The sequence below is a fragment of the Bombina bombina genome, chromosome 3 (assembly GCF_027579735.1).
Source record: "Bombina bombina isolate aBomBom1 chromosome 3, aBomBom1.pri, whole genome shotgun sequence".
NCBI lineage: Eukaryota > Metazoa > Chordata > Amphibia > Anura > Bombinatoridae > Bombina > Bombina bombina.
The window spans coordinates 220,382,800-220,400,777 of record NC_069501.1 but is presented as its reverse complement, the minus strand read 5'-3'; the positions used below and the strand labels follow the sequence as shown (position 1 = coordinate 220,400,777).

The following is a 17,978-nucleotide window of genomic DNA, read 5'->3' as shown; positions in this document are numbered from 1 at the left end:
GACATAGATTTTGCTGTTCACAATGACAATATTAGATGGTAAAAATATATGTCAATGTAAAATGTCTTTGAAAACTATATAATAATAAATAATAATAATAATAATAATAATTAACTACAGGATTATTTAAAAAAAAAAAAAAAAAAAAAAAAGTCAGTCACTGAAAAACCACCTAGGGAGACCAATGAAATTTTCTAAATAAAATTGAGGAATATCATTTGAATTAACTTTACAATACAAGCACAACATGACCTTAAAAATAACAAGGGGCCTAACATCCTAGTGGAGAGATTTTTTAGATTTTGCCTCCTCCCCAGGTGTTGCAGATAAACTGGGATCCCCATCAGAGTAGAGGGTTTCATAAGGTTCATTCATGACTTCACAGGATACCGTAGGACAAAAACACTGAAAAACAGAAATCCTTCCAAGACAAGTGTGTATTCCTGTAGAACTACACTTCCAAGTAGCAAAACAAGGAAGGAAGAGATTCAGCCACAACCCGTAAAATATATTACCTAAAAAAATAAATAAAAAGATGATGTTGTGCACGAGGGCTGGCTGGACGTCTGCAGTAAAAAGCATACTAGAGGGCCATACTCAATCATCCTTTTTCTTGTAATACTGTACTAAAAACTAACACTTCCTCCTGGGCCACGACAAAAGCCCAGCCTAACTCCAAATAAAATGAAACTTGACACTGAAAAGAAGTATATACAGAAATGTAGGGGACACCCCAAAGACATTTGGGAGATCTCCAACTAGTTCAAGAAGACATAATACTATAGATCAACCAGTTATATGTATACAATTCTGATTTTATTAATATATTTTCTAAAAAGCAGTCATTGTTAACAAAATGAATACAAACTTTCATAGATTATGTGCAGGCCCTTTATACATCTTTGTCATTTTTCACTTATCAAGTCAACTTTATACTTCTACCCTATAGGTGTCTTACCTGGAGGAGTGTTGGTGGCCAGATGCTGTGCCGGAGATGCTTGACAATAGAAATGTGTCTCCCCAGGCTTCGGTGCACACTGCAGCATTCATCGCAAATAAGAACCCCCCTGTTAATGGACGCCCATCCAGGATCTGGAAACAAACATTAGTAAGAACAAATTAATTCAAGACTTTATACATTTTTACCCCAATGGGGAAAAAACCTCCATATGTATTTTGTGAAATAGGGTGCCCCATTGTATATTAAATAAGTTGCTAATGGTGAAGACTTAATAGAATTTTAATATCGTGATCATTAAAATTTGCTTAACAATAGTACATGAAATGTCATTTCAGATTTAAAGCAAAAATCCTACTTGTAAAGATGGGTAATCGCTTTTGCTGACAAATGAAGAAAAAGGAAGTCTGCATACAGAAAACCCAATACAAAGTGTGTCTTATTTCCAGAAAAAAAACCCATAATGAATAAATAATAAATATCCCACATACCAACAGCTTTTAATCTCCTCTACTTCCCTCTGTAACTCAGTCTAACTTATAGAATAGAAAATAAGAATAACAGAAAAGAAGGAAAGAACAAAGCAGGGTAAATTAAATGCATGGTAGACTGGTCACTATCAAAAAAGGAATAGGGTGGGTCTAGTGAATTCTCACCACCATGAAAGTAATGAATTTAACAGGTAAGAATAAATTATGTTTTCTTTAATAAGGTGGTGAGAGTCCACAAGCCAAGCTGTTGAGTCCAAGATTTCAAAAACGGGGATGGAATAAAGGCAGGCACATAACTGACCAGAAACAGAGGCCTGGAGAACTTTCCTGCCAAAAGCAGCCTCAGAAGAAGCAAAAAAATCAAAGCGATAAAATTATGAAGAGGTTTGAAGGGAGTACCAAGTTGCGCCTCGTAAATTTGTTCCATGGAAGCCACATTCTTGAAAGCCCAAGAAGTAGATACAGATCTAATAGAATGAGCTCTAATATGAAATGGAGGAGGCTCTCCTGCCTCCAAGTAAACTTTGTGAATAAAATGCTTTTACCAAGAGGCCAAGATGACTGCCAAAGCCTTCTGACCTTAAAGGGACATTACAAACTAAATAAATACTAGATAGAATGGTGCATTCAAAGAAAAGATTAGTCTGAGAATAACATGTAGATGTATTTTTTAAAGTTTCCTCAGTTGTTCAAATATTGACAAAATAAATGTAAAGTTTTAGTATCTGTAAAAGAATGGGGACTGCCATGTTTTAACTTAGGTCTCTGCTGTGGCCAATTATGGACAGTTATAAATAGGTCACTAGAGTGTGCAGACAATGGCTGTGTGGAATATAACAGTGTTACACACTTCCATTTCTAACATAAATAATGAAAGTATATTGCAAACTTATTTATTTATACTGTTTATTATTTAATATTACCTCTATGAGGGGGACAATGGGTCTCACATCAGTTTGAGAAACACTGCCAACAAAGAATCTTAAACACCTAAAATTGTCACCCTCTCCTGTGGAGGCAAAAAATAAGACTGAGATATACAGGGAAGTGGGAGGAATTAAAAGCTATGTTTGGTATTTATGCCTTCCTCCTGGTGGACTGGAGTTTAATCCCAAAAGTAATGGCTCTTGGACTCTCCCCAATTTATGAAATAAATAATATATGCACAAGTCTAATTTTCTGGCACAAAAAAATCCACTATATTATATTAGTAAACCATAAAGAATAAAAATGTTACACAGATTTATCACATTTATCTGGGTTTCAATACGTCTGATTAATATGCTGAATTAAAATTGTTTTATAAATAATAAAATGCTTTCACAGCTTATGTATACTCAATTAGAAAATAAACAAGATACTGTGTAAAAAACATGTATTAATAAAACATATACTTTAAAAGTAGTTTTCAATATGAAGGGGCTATAAATGGTAACTATGTGCATGAACCTCCAGCTTAGGTTATGTAATTAAAAAAAACAGCATGTACTTTAAATTGTAGGCATCCCATCGACATTGCTTCATAAATGCTGGCCTGAACAACAAAAATAATAAAGTAAATATAAAAACATTGATGATTTCAATATCTTGTTATTAAAAGAGTGCTCATTTAATAGAAAAAAAATATGTTAAAGATAAAAAACAAATAGATTGTGTAAAAAAACAGCAAACAACTTACTTGTTTTCTTGTTAAATGAGCACTTAGAAATTCTCAGTGTAGTCACTGCCTACAGTTAAAAAAAGCAGACATTGTGGAACTTAGATTCCATTGTCATATGATTTTTTAAGCAAAAGTTCTTTATTAAACATAATCTGATTGCAGCTAGAATAGATTTCTCCTAGCAACACTTCCAAGAAAAAAAACTGCTACTTTCCTTCCTGTAGAGCAAATCTGTTTACAATTTATGAGCCAGTAATATTTAGGATTACACAAAAAGTTAGGAGCCAGGGGTAACATTTTAGGAGCCAATGGCTCCATGGCTACTGGATTTGTCAAGCCCTGCTGTAGAGACCCCAACCCTCTTGTAGGACTGTGACAAGAAGTTTTGGACACTGCAACAATAAAGTTAAAAAAAAAGAAGAAGTAAAAAAAGGATGAATAATACGTATAGCAATGATTCCCATAACCCACTGCTTAGTGGGTTGTTGTTTTATTACGACAATGAAAGACTTTCAAAAGGGTCAGCCTACTTGAAAATTGTTTTAAAAAAAATAGATTAATCTCTTTATTACCCATTCCCCAGTTTTGCATAACTACTTTTTACCTTTATGACTACTTGTATCTAAGCCCCTGCAGGGACTGCCCCTTATGTCAAGGCTGTTTACAAACTTGCATTTTAGCCAATAAATGCTGGTTTTTGTATAACCATTATCATTCTCCATGGGAATGAGCACAATGCTATCTATATGATACACATGAACTAGCACTTTCTAGCTGTTGTGCAAGATTTGAAAAGCTAATAAAAAGCACTGAGATAAGGGACAGCCTGCACAAGCTGAGAAACAGACAGAGTTTATAAAGTATATTAATTGAACTATGTTGGTTATGCAAAGTTGAAGAACGGGTATTAAAGACTATCTTTTTAAGCAATAAAAATCAAGTTGCCAGTCCCTTTAAGTAACTCCAAAACACAGACATTGTTAGATCTTTAGACATCCCTTTAACCAATAGTCACAGTGGTTATTACATCTTAATTCAAACAGGTACTAGATTATGCACCCCATGAAGCTCTGATAGACAACAAGACTGGTGAAGAAGTGCAATTTTACAGGCACTTTTGTGATTCAGACAGAGCATACAATTTTAAAAAAGGATCCAATTTACTTCTATGATCAAATTTGCTTTGTTCCCATGGAATTATTTGAAGAAATACCTAGGAAGGGGTCTGAGAACTATGTGGCAGGAAATAGTGCTGCCATCTAGTGCTCTTGCAATGGATAGCATTCTTGCAAAACATAGTGCTCCAGATATGTGCATGTCCCTGAGCTTACATCCCTGTTTTCAAACAAAAGATAGAGATCAAAGAAAAAACTGGATAATAGAAGTAAATTCTCAGTTTCATTTTCTTGTTTTCCCTTGTTGAAAAGCATATCTAGCAAGGCTCAGGAGCTGCTGATTGGTGGCTGCACATATATGCCTCATGTTATTGGCTCATCCATGTGCATTGTTGTTTATCTACAAAAAGAATCATGCAAATTAGATAATAGAAGTAAATTGAAAAGTTGTATAAATTGCATGCTCTATCTGAATCATGAAAGAAAAATTGTGGGTTACATATCCTTTTAACGGTCATTGTGTTGAAACAAAAGTAAAAAGGTTTTAATCTTCAGTGCAAGCAAACAGTGGTAATTTGTCAGAAAATGTAATAAACCTTATTCACCTGAAGATCTGCAATAATCCTTATTTCTGCAGTATAAGCATTGCTAGGCAGTAATACATGATTTGGTTACGCTGTCATGTTAAAAAAATGCAAATAAATATTCATTGGTATTTTATCACTACTCACATTTGTGATTTGACAGCTTTTCCTCTGCATACATGACTAAGCTTGCATTTTCAAATTTAACCAAACTCCTTGAGGTCAGGAAAATGCATCAACTTCTTCCTAGATTGCTGATCATATAAAAAGAGCATTTACACTGAGTGACACATTCGAACATCACTGAGTCACAATTCTAAGTAACCCTTTGGTGACTCATCCTTCCCTCCAACACCATCGTGTCCCAGCAAGCACCAGAAATCAAACTCCAGCTCTGGGGCAGCGGCTTTAGGAGGGAGAAGAGGCTTTAGAAGGGGCAGAGAACACAAAGCCCAAACAAGGATTCTAAAGCACTGCTCTAGCCAACTGTTCTCCAATCTACTAGAATCCAATTAGGGATTTAGTAGTATAATGCTGAAGCATGAAATGTTAAAGCAATGTAAATATACATTTAAATAAACTACATCTAGGAATAGGATTGTAATTATTTGTGTGTAAATACACCCTGGGACTATACTCCATATTCGCTTTTTGTCCTCCTAAGGCTCACTAATTTCACTTTTACCCCTTCATAAAAACATCCAACTGTGTTATATGCCAGGACAGAAAATGCTACAGCAAATCCATGGGCATCCACACAAAAAATTCCTTGGGGCATTTTATTTTTTTTGCTCTTCCAAGTATAGTAATATAACTGGCAATGTTTGGAGCACGAGAGAATTTCTTATTGTACACAAGCTGTGCATCTTTTTAAAAATGGCTAATTAGCATCAAGAGTGATACAATTCAGTGCTTAGGTTTAGCTATTAGGAGCAAAATTCCGGGGCAAACTGTTAACATGATCTATTAATCTGTAAATACAATGTGCATATTTATATCAACAAGCACACATTTTGTTTTTGACGTTTACTTTCAACTTGTAAAACGTGCAGTGGCTATAATGCTTATAGTTATCTAAACTATAGTTGCAAACCAGGTACGATTAATAAATAATTGAAGGAGCTTCTATCGAGGTTAGAACTCTATCAAACTCAGGATAAATGGAGGAAGCTTAAATAACAGCATTCAGGGGAATACAGCTAAAACAAAACTTTAAAAGATTATAAATACAAAAATCTCTGTAGGGATATAACCGATCATAAAGAAGACTTCGGGGTATATTTATCAAAGCGTCAACTGGAAATGCGCTTGAATCCCGCGTCGTATTTGTCGTGAGATTGATCCGCTGTAGTTATCAAAGCATCAAGATCGGCAAATGTTGAAATTTGTGACGTAATATACGATCCCGCGATCTCAATCCAACACAGATCGATGCTTGCATCATTACAGATGTTTCAAATTCAGATTCTACTCTATTTGACCCTTTTCCCAATGTATCAAACATTTAACAGGTACGCCCGCGTGTATTCCGACGCAGCGTACCTTGTTTTCAATCCACCACCCTTGAGGTAGCGGATGCCATAGAACTCAATGTGAGTCTGGAAACACAGAAAGCTTATGTTCGATGCTGCAAAAGAATGAAGTATATTACATAATAAAAGTAAATTAGAAACTCTATTAAAGTTGTATACCCTTTCTAAATCAAACAATATTATTGCTCCACATTTGGTGCACTAGTAGATATAGGGATAAAAATGAAAAATACATTACTACTTATGGGTTATGTTACAACTTTGTCTCTCATTACAAAGCAAGCGGACTATATTATTTCAACAAATTTGTTGAAAAGTTTTGCCCCAAACTTGTCGCACTAATAGATAGAGATAAAAATGAATAAATACACAACATAATATACCTAACTTCCTTTTTATTTTTTGTGAAAAATCTATGTGCACCATGTTTAAGCCATGTAATACAAGTCACACCCTCCACTTCGTACCAATTTTAACTCTACACTTTTCGCACCAATTATGACCCAAACTCCAAAACAACCCACACACTAGTGAATTTTTCAACCACTTTTGATTGGAATATGCATAATCACATGATTTATGACATCAGCCAATATGATTCAAATATACATATTAAAATATCACTAACGAATCAAATTGCTCGATACTTGTGTCATTGATCACTCATCAGAACTTGTAAGTGCCATGTTACATTTTGTATGATACTTTGAAAGTATGTATATGTGAAGTTAGTATAAAAGATAAACATTGATGCTGACATTAGGACACACAGTGTAATATTTTAGACAATGATTTTTAAATTCAAATTGATGTTTGATTCAATATAATCTTAAACTGTTAGCGCAAAGGGATAACCCACATAACGTTAAACTGTCATGATTCAGATACAACAGAAATTAAAATCACCTCTTTACTATCATGCTATTTTCAGTGTATTTCTTCCTTCTATTGTCTTTCTTTTTCGGTAAGAAATGTCATGTTATATGCCAGCCTATTTTATAACACCTGTGAAGGGGTGGTTTATAAAACTAGATTGCAATCAGGAGGGGTTACACAGGTACCGGAAAAAAAAACTGGCCCAGTTTTTTTAAAATATCCATTGATTGCAAATAAATACATATGATACTCTGATTACATGTTATATTCACAATTATTCCTGCTCATAATAATAAATTTACACTATATACATATAGCATTATAAAAAAACACAGAGATATGAAAGACAACATTGAACAAAATTCAATGTTGAATTTTCGAACACAAGCTGTGCATTGAACATTGAACATGAGATAAACACATATCATGACTTCTAGAAAAAAAATACACATTAATTTATGTGAAAGTATCATATAACAGATTTTTTGGTTTAACAAATAAATATAAAAATATGAGATATTGTTTGTTTAGGTATAAATGTAGCTATTTTTTGGACATTAACAGATGAAAAATAAATGATTTAGCTTTAGAGAAATGTGCTTGTTCATGGACAGTAATGAAATGGTATAAATAAAGTTGGGAAAAACCCAAATAAACCGCAACATCGATGACTGTTAGTTAAAAACAGTCCGACGCTCATCGCACCGAACTTGAAGCGCGTGTTTTTGACGGCTTTGTTTTGTTTATTTATAAAGAAGGGTATCGTATGCAGAGCCGCGGCAGCGATGTCTGGCGAGCGTATTGACGCCGGCGAATGCACTAAGATTGATGCTTTGATAAATATACCCCAGAGTCTTCTCTTTTAAATGTATACATTTTATGAAGCCTGGGGTCAGTTCTAAGGTGGGTCTTAGCAAAGGTAATAACAACCTCAAACAGATGCCCAGAACTCTGTATTATCTCCTTTTATTTCTACTAAAAGTAGACTCAAACTAGGAGGTTTCAAGTAAGGATTACAAAAAAGGTATTTCCTTTCAAAACGCACAAACAAAAACGACAATAATATCTCCAATAAAAATCTGTAATAGGGTCAGACCCATAGGAGGTAGGAGCAGGAAAAGTCTGTACCCCAGATGCATGGCACAAACAGGGGGCTAAAATTATATTATAGGACCGTTAAAATACAGCAGAATTGCATAACAAATACACAATAAAAACACAATGGAAAAGCACTAAGAGTCTCATTTACCAAGCTCCGAATGGAGCAGTTATGAAGCAGCAGTCTAAAGACCGCTGCTCCATAACCCTGTCCACCTACTCAGAGCAGGCGGACAGAGATCGCCACAATTCAACCCGATCGAGTACGATTGGGTTGATTAACAACCCCTGCTGGCGGCAGATTGGCCATAAACCTGCAGGAGGCGGCGTTGCACCAGCAGCTCACATGAGCTGCTAGTGCAATGCTGAATACGGAGAGCGTATTGCTCTCCGCATTCAGTGAGGTCTGTCGGACCTGATCCGCACTGTTGGATCAGGTCCGACAGACCTTTGATAAATAGGCCTCTTAGTCTGAATTTTAAAATTAGTAGATTTTTTTTGACAAATTTCAAAGAACGTTCAATTTTCCTTCCCCCTCATCATGTGACAGATATCAGCTAATCACTGAATGCATATATGTATAATCTATGACTTCATGTACATCCCTTTTAGGAGGTTGAATGACAAGGGAAAAAAAAAAAAAGATGGAAATAAGACAAAAATATACAGAATATATATATATATAATCTCTCAGATGTCAACCTAATTCCAAAATTAAATTATTAGTAAAAAATTAAATCTTGTCCCAAGTCGGCTCGCAAATAAGTTCCAGATCTATACTGATCTTCAATTTTTTTTACCAGAACCTACACTTGAAAGATATATTAAAAAACATAAGACTACCCAAGACATTAGGGTGGAAAGTATTAAAGTGATGGTAAATCCTAGTGTTTTTGAAACAATAGGATTTACCAGTGCTACAAAAAAAAGGGTCTTTCACTCATGAAGCATAAACAACTTCATGTTGAGTTCCTTGATTTGTCTGCAGCTTATGCTGCACAGAGTGCCTCTGGTCACCCACAGCATAAGGCTATTTTATCAGGCTATTGTTAGCCAATAGCGTGCTATCTATCCAGTATAATGCCGATTGGCCACACGGCTATTGGCTAAGGGGTGGGAAGTAAACTCAATGAAAAAATAGCGCTCTGCCGTTGGCGGCCCCTAGCGTTTTAAAAAAAAACCGCTAGGATTTACCATCACTTTAATAAAAATAACACTGAGACTTAAAAAATTTGAAAAATTCTAGAAATAGATTATCGTCAGATATCACATAGCCCGATTTTAAATAATAGTGATTCTCAGAACACTGATACAGATGAGCTATTTAATTGTAGTGTTCATGATTCTGATGATCTAATCTAAAACATTAACTTTAAAAATAAATCTACATTTTATCCTTTGAATACACAGGGATAATAAATTTCCACCTTTGGCAAGATGGTAAGAGATGATCTAAAATAATATTTGAACCAAAATAAGTTAAAATTGGTTAAATTACTATTATGACAATCTAATACAGACTGAAAAATAGTTATTAAAATATTTGTCCAACATTTACAAGTCAACTTGTACTTTGTGAAGAATACAAGGGAGGGGGGCTGGTGATACAAATCTCACAGACAAAATTAAAGAAGCATTTAATATTATTTTCTAGGTGACACTAATACATATATGATCTTAAAAGAGAAGCCCACATGGGAATACCTAAATAACTAACTAGACTTTTAGCCAAAGCTTATGTGAATCTTTATATAAATTATTTTGAAAACACGTCTGGAACACAACTTTTATATATAATACAGTTCAATATTTACAGTATATTGATGAAATTATTGTCTTTTGGAATGGAGCAGAAAGTGATGGTATATACTTTATATAATGGCTCAAATTTACACAATAGCTCAAATGTATACAATTGTATTAAATTTGTTAGTAAAAGTACTAAATGAGAATGAATTTCTGGATTTAATATTATTCCATAATGTGGAGGGGAGTATGGTCGTAAAATAATATAGAAACCCTTCTGATACAAAATGGGTTTCTAAATGCCAGTAGTGGAAATTATAAAGTTAAATTAATCACAGTTTATAATGAAGGACATGTCATTATGAAAATCCTGAATAAACACTGGAGCATACTTAAAGGGACACCCAAATTTATTCTTTCGTGATTCAGATAGAGCATGCAATTTTAAACAACTTTCTAATTTACTCCTATTATCAATTTGTCTTCGTTCTCTTGCTTTCTTAAGTTTCTTTATTTGAAAAAGAAGGCATCTAAGCTATTTTTTGGTTCAGAACCATGGAAAGCACTTGTTTATTGGTAGGTGAATTTACCTACCAATCAGCAAGAACAACCCAGTGTGTTCACCAAAAATGGGCCGGCATTTAAACTTACATTCTTGTAATTCAAATAAAGATACCAAAAGAATGAAAAGAATTTGATAATAGGAGTAAATTAGAAAGTTGCTTAAAATTGCATGCTTTATCTGAATCACGATAGAAAAAAATTGGGTTCAGTGTTCCTTTAATGCTGATCCTATATTAAGAGATCTTATTGGTGAAAGACCTGAAGCAAATTTTAGGAAAAAACAAAATTTATGCTTACCTGATCAATTTATTTCTCTTGTGGTGTATCCAGTCCACGGATTCATCCATTACTTGTGGGATATTTTCCTTCCCAACAGGAAGCTGCAAGAGGATCACCCACAGCAGAGCTGTCTATATAGCTCCTCCCCTAACTGCCACCCCCAGTAATTCGACCGAAGACAAGCAAGAGAAAGGAGAAACTATAGGGTGCAGTGGTGACTGTAGTTTAAAAAATAAATAACACCTGCCTTAAAATGACAGGGTGGGCCGTGGACTGGATACACCACAAGAGAAATAAATTTATCAGGCAAGCATAAATTTTGTTTTCTCTTGTAAGGTTTATCCAGTCCACGGATTCATCCATTACTTGTGGGATACCAATACCAAAGCTATAGGACACGGATGAAGGGAGGGACAAGGCAGGCGCTTAAACGGAGGGCACCACTGCCTGTAAGACCTTTCTCCCAAAAACAGCCTCCGAAGAAGCAAAAGTAACAAATTTGTAGAATTTAGAAAAGGTATGAAGCGAAGACCAAGACGCCGCCTTACAAATCTGTTCAACAGAAGCCTCATTTTTAAAAGCCCATGTGGAAGCTACTGCTCTAGTGGAATGAACTGTAATTCTCTCAGGAGGCTGCTGGCCAGCAGTCTCGTAAGCAAAGCGGATTATGCTTCTTAACCAAAAAGAAAGAGAAGTTGCCGAAGCCTTTTGACCTCTCCTCTGTCCAGAGTAAACCACACACAAAGCAGATTTTTGACGAAAATCTTTAGTGGCTTGTAAATAGAATTTTAAAGCACGGACCACATCAAGATTGTGTAATAGATGTTCCTTCTTTGAAGAAGGATTAGGACACAGTGAAGGAACAACAATCTCCTGATTGATATTCTTATTAGATACCACCTTAGGAAGAAACCCAGGTTTGGTACGCAACACTACCTTATCAGCATGGAAAATGAGATAAGGAGAATCACATTGTAAAGCCGATAACTCCGAAACTCGTCGAGCCGAGGAGATAGCTACCAAAAACAGAACTTTCCAAGACAACAGCTTGAGATCTATGGAATGCAAAGGTTCAAACGGAACCCCTTGAAGAACTTTAAGAACTAAATTTAGACTACATGGCGGAGCAACAAGTTTAAACACAGGCTTGATTCGAACTAAAGCCCGACAAAACGCCTGAACGTCTGAAGTATTAGCCAGACGCTTGAGCAAAAGAATAGACAGAGCAGAAATCTGTCCCTTTAAGGAACTAGCCGACAATCCCTTCTCCAATCCTTCTTGGAGAAAAGATAATATTCTAGGAATCCTGACCTTACTCCATGAGTAACCCTTGGATTCACACCAATGAAGATATTTACACCATATCTTATGATAGATTTTCCTGGTAACCGGGTTTCGAGCCTGAATTAAGGTATCAATGACCGATTCAGAGAAACCACGCTTTGATAAAATCAAGCGTTCACTCTATAAGCAGTCAGACGCAGAGAAATTAGGTTTGGATGGTTGAAAGGACCCTGAAGTAGAAGGTCCTGCCTCAGCGGCAGGGTCCATGGTGGACAGGATGACATGTCCACCAGGTCTGCATACCAAGTCCTGCGTGGCCACGCAGGTGCTATCAAAATCACTGAAGCTCTCTCCTGCCTGATCTTGGCAATCAGACGAGGGAACAGAGGAAACGGTGGAAACACATAAGCCAGGTTGAAGGACCAAGGCGCTGCTAGAGCATCTATCAGCGTTGCCTTGGGGTCCCTGGACCTGGTCCCGTAACAAGGAAGCTTGGCGTTCTGGCGAGACGCCATGAGATCCAGTTCTGGTTTGCCCCAAAGTTGAATCAACTGAGCAAATACCTCCGGATGGAGTTCCCATTCTCCCGGATGAAAAGTCTGCCGACTTAGAAAATCCGCCTCCCAGTTCTCGACTCCTGGGATATGGATAGCAGATAGATGGAAAGAGTGAACCTCTGCCCATAGAATTATCTTTGAAACCTCCAACATTGCTAGGGAACTCCGTGTTCCCCCCTGAAGGTTGATGTAGGCTAAAGTCGTGATATTGTCCGACTGAAATCTGATGAACCTGACCCCAGCTGAGGCCACGCCCAAAGAGCATTGAAAATCGCTCTTAGTTCCAGAATGTTTATCGGAAGGAGTGCCTCCTCCTGAGTCCACGAGCCCTGAGCCTTCAGGGAGTCCCTAGGCAAAATCTAGTCAGCCATGTGGAAAAACTGGGACCCAGAATAAAGTTTTATCACCAATTGTAATAAACGTTTATATACATCAAGCACAAGTTATATCTATTAAGTAATGAGAGTAAATAACAAAAATATTACCCTTCACAGCAAGCATGATACCAGTCGTTATTAAATCACTGTAATCAGCCTTACCTTAAATAAATCAGGCACTGTCAGCATTTTCTAGCTTATCATCTCTCTAGAAAAATGTAAAACGGCACATACCTCAGAGCAGGTAATCCTGCACGCTATTCCCCTAGCTGAAGTTACCCATCTCTTCAGTTATGTGTGAGAACAGCAGTGGATCTTAGTTACAAACCGCTAAGATCATCAAAAACCTCAGGCAGACTCTTCTTCAACTTTCTGCCTGAGGCCAAAATAGTACAACTCCGGTACCATTTGAAAATAATAAACTTTTGATTAAAGATAAACTACATTAAATCACCACATCTCTCTAGCTACTTCCCTTGTCGAGAGCTGCAAGAGAATGACTGGGGGTGGCAGTTAGGGGAGGAGCTATATAGACAGCTCTGCTGTGGGTGATCCTCTTGCACCTTCCTGTTGGGAAGGAGAATATCCAACAAGTAATGGATGAATCCATGCACTGGATACACCTTACAAGAGAAATAAGGACCTGAAAATAAGCTCCCAGTAAACTCCGCCCAATAAGAAATGATACAGTAAACGAAAACTGGTTGTTGAAACAGGTTAGCAATTTGAAATGTGCCAATCCTAGATGCAATGTGTTTCACAGTATGTGGAGTTTAAAGGGACACTGAACCCAATTTTTTTCTTTTGTGATTCAAGTAGAGCAAGCAATTTTAAGCAACTTTCTAATTTACTCCTATTATCAATTTTTCTTCGTTCTCTTGCTTTCTTTATTTGAAAAAGAAGACATCTAAGCTAAGGAGCCAGCCAATTTGTGGTTCAGCACCATGGACAGCACTTGTTTATTGGTGCTGTCCAATCAGCAAGGACAACCCAGGTAGTTCACCAAAAATGGGCCGGAATCTAAACTTAAATTCTTGCTTTTCAAATATAGATACCAAGAGAATAAAGAACATTTGACAATAGGAGTAAATTAGAAAGATGCTTAAAATTGCATGCTCTATCTGAATCATGAAAGAAAAAATTTGGGTACAGTGTCCCTTTAAGCCTTTGGCTGCTAAACCATTTCCCACCTCGGTGCTAAGCTGGATTGAAACTTTTTTTTTTTTTTACCTTTTTTTTTTTTAAATATATTTATTTTTTACTTTTTTGCATTTTTTTCCAGATTCTTAAGACTTATACCATTGGCATGGTTAGGCATTTATCTTTGCAACAGTGGGTTCTTGGGGGTCTGTAGCTGCTTAGATGCCTGAGATACAGGCTTCTAAGCAACATGCCCCCATTTCCCTATATTGTCCATTGTTAATTTTAAATAAAGTTGCATGGTGACGTCATGTCCTTGAGCGTGACATCACCGCGCGAATCGTGAAGACCCGGCTATGCCTCTCACTATTCAGGCCAGATCGCCGGGGTGGGAGTAGGTGGGAGCCCCCAGATTGCCCTCAAGTTGGGTGAGTACTAGCGACGGCTCTAAGCCATCGTCAGCACCTGACTGGGACAATTTGCAACGGCTCAGAGCCGTTGTTAGCACTCAAAGGGTTAAATAAAGCTTCTGTAATTATAATAGAACACAGAAATGTAATATGATCTATGTATAAAATAATGCAGTCTATATGTTAACCTGTGGTAGCAATGTTATCTGTATTGGTGGAACAAAGAGAAGTATGCATACAAAATTAGGACCACATGTTTGTATTATAAAAAAAAAATCCCCTTAACATTGTGTTTCTAAGCATTTCAGGCTTACACATAATGCTTTTCCTGGTAGCCTCAGGCTAAAGATTATAGATTTGGTACAAATACACCAAAAAATACTTCTTAATCTTAGACAACGTGAGACTTTTTGGATATACCAATTGGAATCATTGCATGCAAACGGGTTAAAGAGACATTAAAGGCAAAATTAAAAACTTTCATAATTCATATAGAGTACACTGTTTAAAAAAAAAAAAATCTATTCTTACCTGATAAATTCCTTCCTTTTATTACTGTTGGGAATGCATCACCTGGCCATCATGAGGAGGCAAAGACACCCAACACCAAGAGCTTTAATATCCCTCCTACTTCCCTGACCCTCCCAGTACTACATATAGCCAAGAATGGGAAGTAAGAAAGATAGTAGGGTAAAGAGGTGCAAACTAAAACTGCCATCTCTAGAGAAAAATTGGGCGGGTTTGTGGATTTGCCACCTAGAAAGAAAAAAATCAGATAAGAATAAATTAGATTTTCTTTCTTATGGTGGTGAGAGAGAGTCCACAATTCATTAGTGTTGGGAACTAATACACAAGATGTGGAGTCCACTGAAAAAAATGGGTTGGACAAAAGGAAAGGCAGGTACCTATTTACCAGAAACTACAGTCTGAAGAATCTTCCTGCTAAAATTTGCCTCAGCTAAGGCAAAAACATCAAAAAGATAAAAACAACTGGTGAGGAGGCAGAGCCAGCAGCCCAACATGGTAGACGTGTTGGACTGAGCTCCATGAGATTCAAGGAAGCATTTAGCTTTTAAACTGAGACTTCAGACCGCAAGCATCACACTTACTGCTGGGGAACCTGTACAGTACCTCCAGTACACAATTCTGACCGAAGTTAAGCAGCCAAAAAAAACAGCCGGATGGGTACATATTAACAAAGCTGCATCACAACAATTGAGAATCAGCAGAGGCCCATGAGGTCCGCCAGATCTATAACCCTCTGCCACACACAGGTCTGTACTAAAGGGGACTCAGTCTCTCAGCTTAAAGACACAGTTCAGGCTCTATAAAACCAAACAAAACCCACACATAAGCCCGCAAGAAGTACCGGAGGGATTATCTCAATAGTGCCATACATTGACTATATAAGCAGCTGTTGGAGGCGTATACTCCGGCAAAAAAGCCACAATCAGAGTCGAACAGCAATATTATATTCCGGTCCTAGACACTTTCAAATGACTTTAACACACTGAACCTCAATAGCTACTGGGTGCAATCAAAAGAGATGACAAGGTTTATAATCTTCCTTGCCTGTATTAAGACCCCCTCAGACACGTTAGTGTACTACTGCTATCGTGAATCATGAAATAATTTTTTAAGCCACACGATCGCTCCATGTAGACACGCAAGATGATGGGAGTGATTCAGAGGACTCTGAGACACAGACCCCACAACGCTCATCACTCAGACCCTGACTCGCTCCCTACCAAAGACGACTTTGCAGCTCTCATGACACATGTCAGACAGCTCATCAAAGAGGGATTAAAAGAAGAAAATACTTAAATGAGCTAGGTAACAGGGTTGAGTTCCTAGAGGAGGGGACAGAATATATAAACAACGAATTTGACGGTATGTCCAGACAACTACAACACCACAGTACTACTATTGATGACCTTCAAGCGCATGTGGAAGACCTCGACAACAGAGGTAGAAGGCACAATCTCCGCATGTGTGGTATTCCGGAAAGCATCCTTCCTCAGCAATTAGATGATTAACTGCAGAGACGGTTTAAACACCTTACTGAATTACTGCCGGACATGTCACTTGATAGGTTGTGGGCGTAGGGCTCGATGTGCTCTAAGGACACTGACCCACCCAGAGACGTCATCCTAAAATTCCAAATATACAAAGACAAGGAAAAATATACAACACAGCCAGAAAAACACAGTCTATATAATTTGACGGCTCCCAAGTTCAAATCTATGCAGACCTGAGCCCTATAACCCTCGCCAGAAGAAGAGAGGCCTGATACTTCACCCAGCATCTCCAGTCTATGGGAATACCTTACAGATGGGGATTCCCCTTTTGCCTTAAAGTTCTCAGAGACTCTAAAGTTTTTGTCTAGAGATCAGCAGAGGACTTAGACACCTTTTGCAAAGGTCTTAACATCCCGCCACCGGCTCTTCCAAAGCTGACTGACGAAACCAACCAAAATGTCACAGATGTCCCACACCCAAAACCGCAAAGGCAAAGTTGGACAAGAGTCAACAGAAAATGAAATAGGAAGAACGATGATTCCCCACAGAAGCCTGTGTCTTCCTCACCACCGCCTCCTTGAACCCTCATCGCAGGCTTTTTGGATTAACCTCTTCCCAAAATTCTGATAGGACACCTGATATGTACTGCTTGGAGTACACACTTGTTCAAGTTCCTGGACCCAATCGCTTGTCCAAAATGTTTAATGGTATTTACTCATAGCGACCCACTAGGCAACCCTGTTACTGGCCTTATAAAATAGGCCTACTAAGTTAAGATCCAGTTACCCCCTTACCCGTTTACTTTTGAGCAATAGAGATAATACTCTAACTCTGTATATCAGTCGGACCGGACACCATTATGATTAGAGCACCTCTATGTACGGAAATGCTAGGATGGCTTGCATTGAAAGATGTCAAATAGAGGCCTCTTTTTTAACTCTCCTCATATACCTCTTGCCAAAATCATAGTGGGCCACACGATATTCACTTTTAGTAGTACATATTTGCTCCGGTTTTTAGTATTAGTTCCATATATAAAGTGTTTACTGATAATTACTCACAGCGGCCTACCTGGCCAATCTATTATTAGCCTTCTTGTATAAGATCACCAAGTTTAATCCCAGTTCCACCCTTGCCTGATAAGTGTACACACGGTATAACGATGGTGTTCTAACTCAATATGTCAGTTATGTTAAGCCCGCCTAAAAGCTTTCCCCATTGTTATAGTTAGAGCCCATACTGCCAGTATTAGAGAAAATCTAACAAATTACTTGTATTGCACTGTTGCT

At 37.3% G+C, this 17,978-nt stretch overlaps 1 protein-coding gene across 4 annotated transcripts in view; it reads right to left on the bottom strand.

Moving 5' to 3' along the window:
- GIT1 (GIT ArfGAP 1) overlaps positions 1 to 17,978 on the bottom strand; it is a 556,552-nt gene that overhangs the window by 394,812 nt on the left and 143,762 nt on the right. For all 4 annotated transcript variants that reach the window (XM_053706153.1, XM_053706156.1, XM_053706157.1 and 1 more), the window contains exon 2: positions 959 to 1,092. In XM_053706153.1, the coding sequence (XP_053562128.1) occupies positions 959 to 1,092 (134 nt within the window). The remainder of the gene's footprint in view (positions 1 to 958; positions 1,093 to 17,978) is intronic.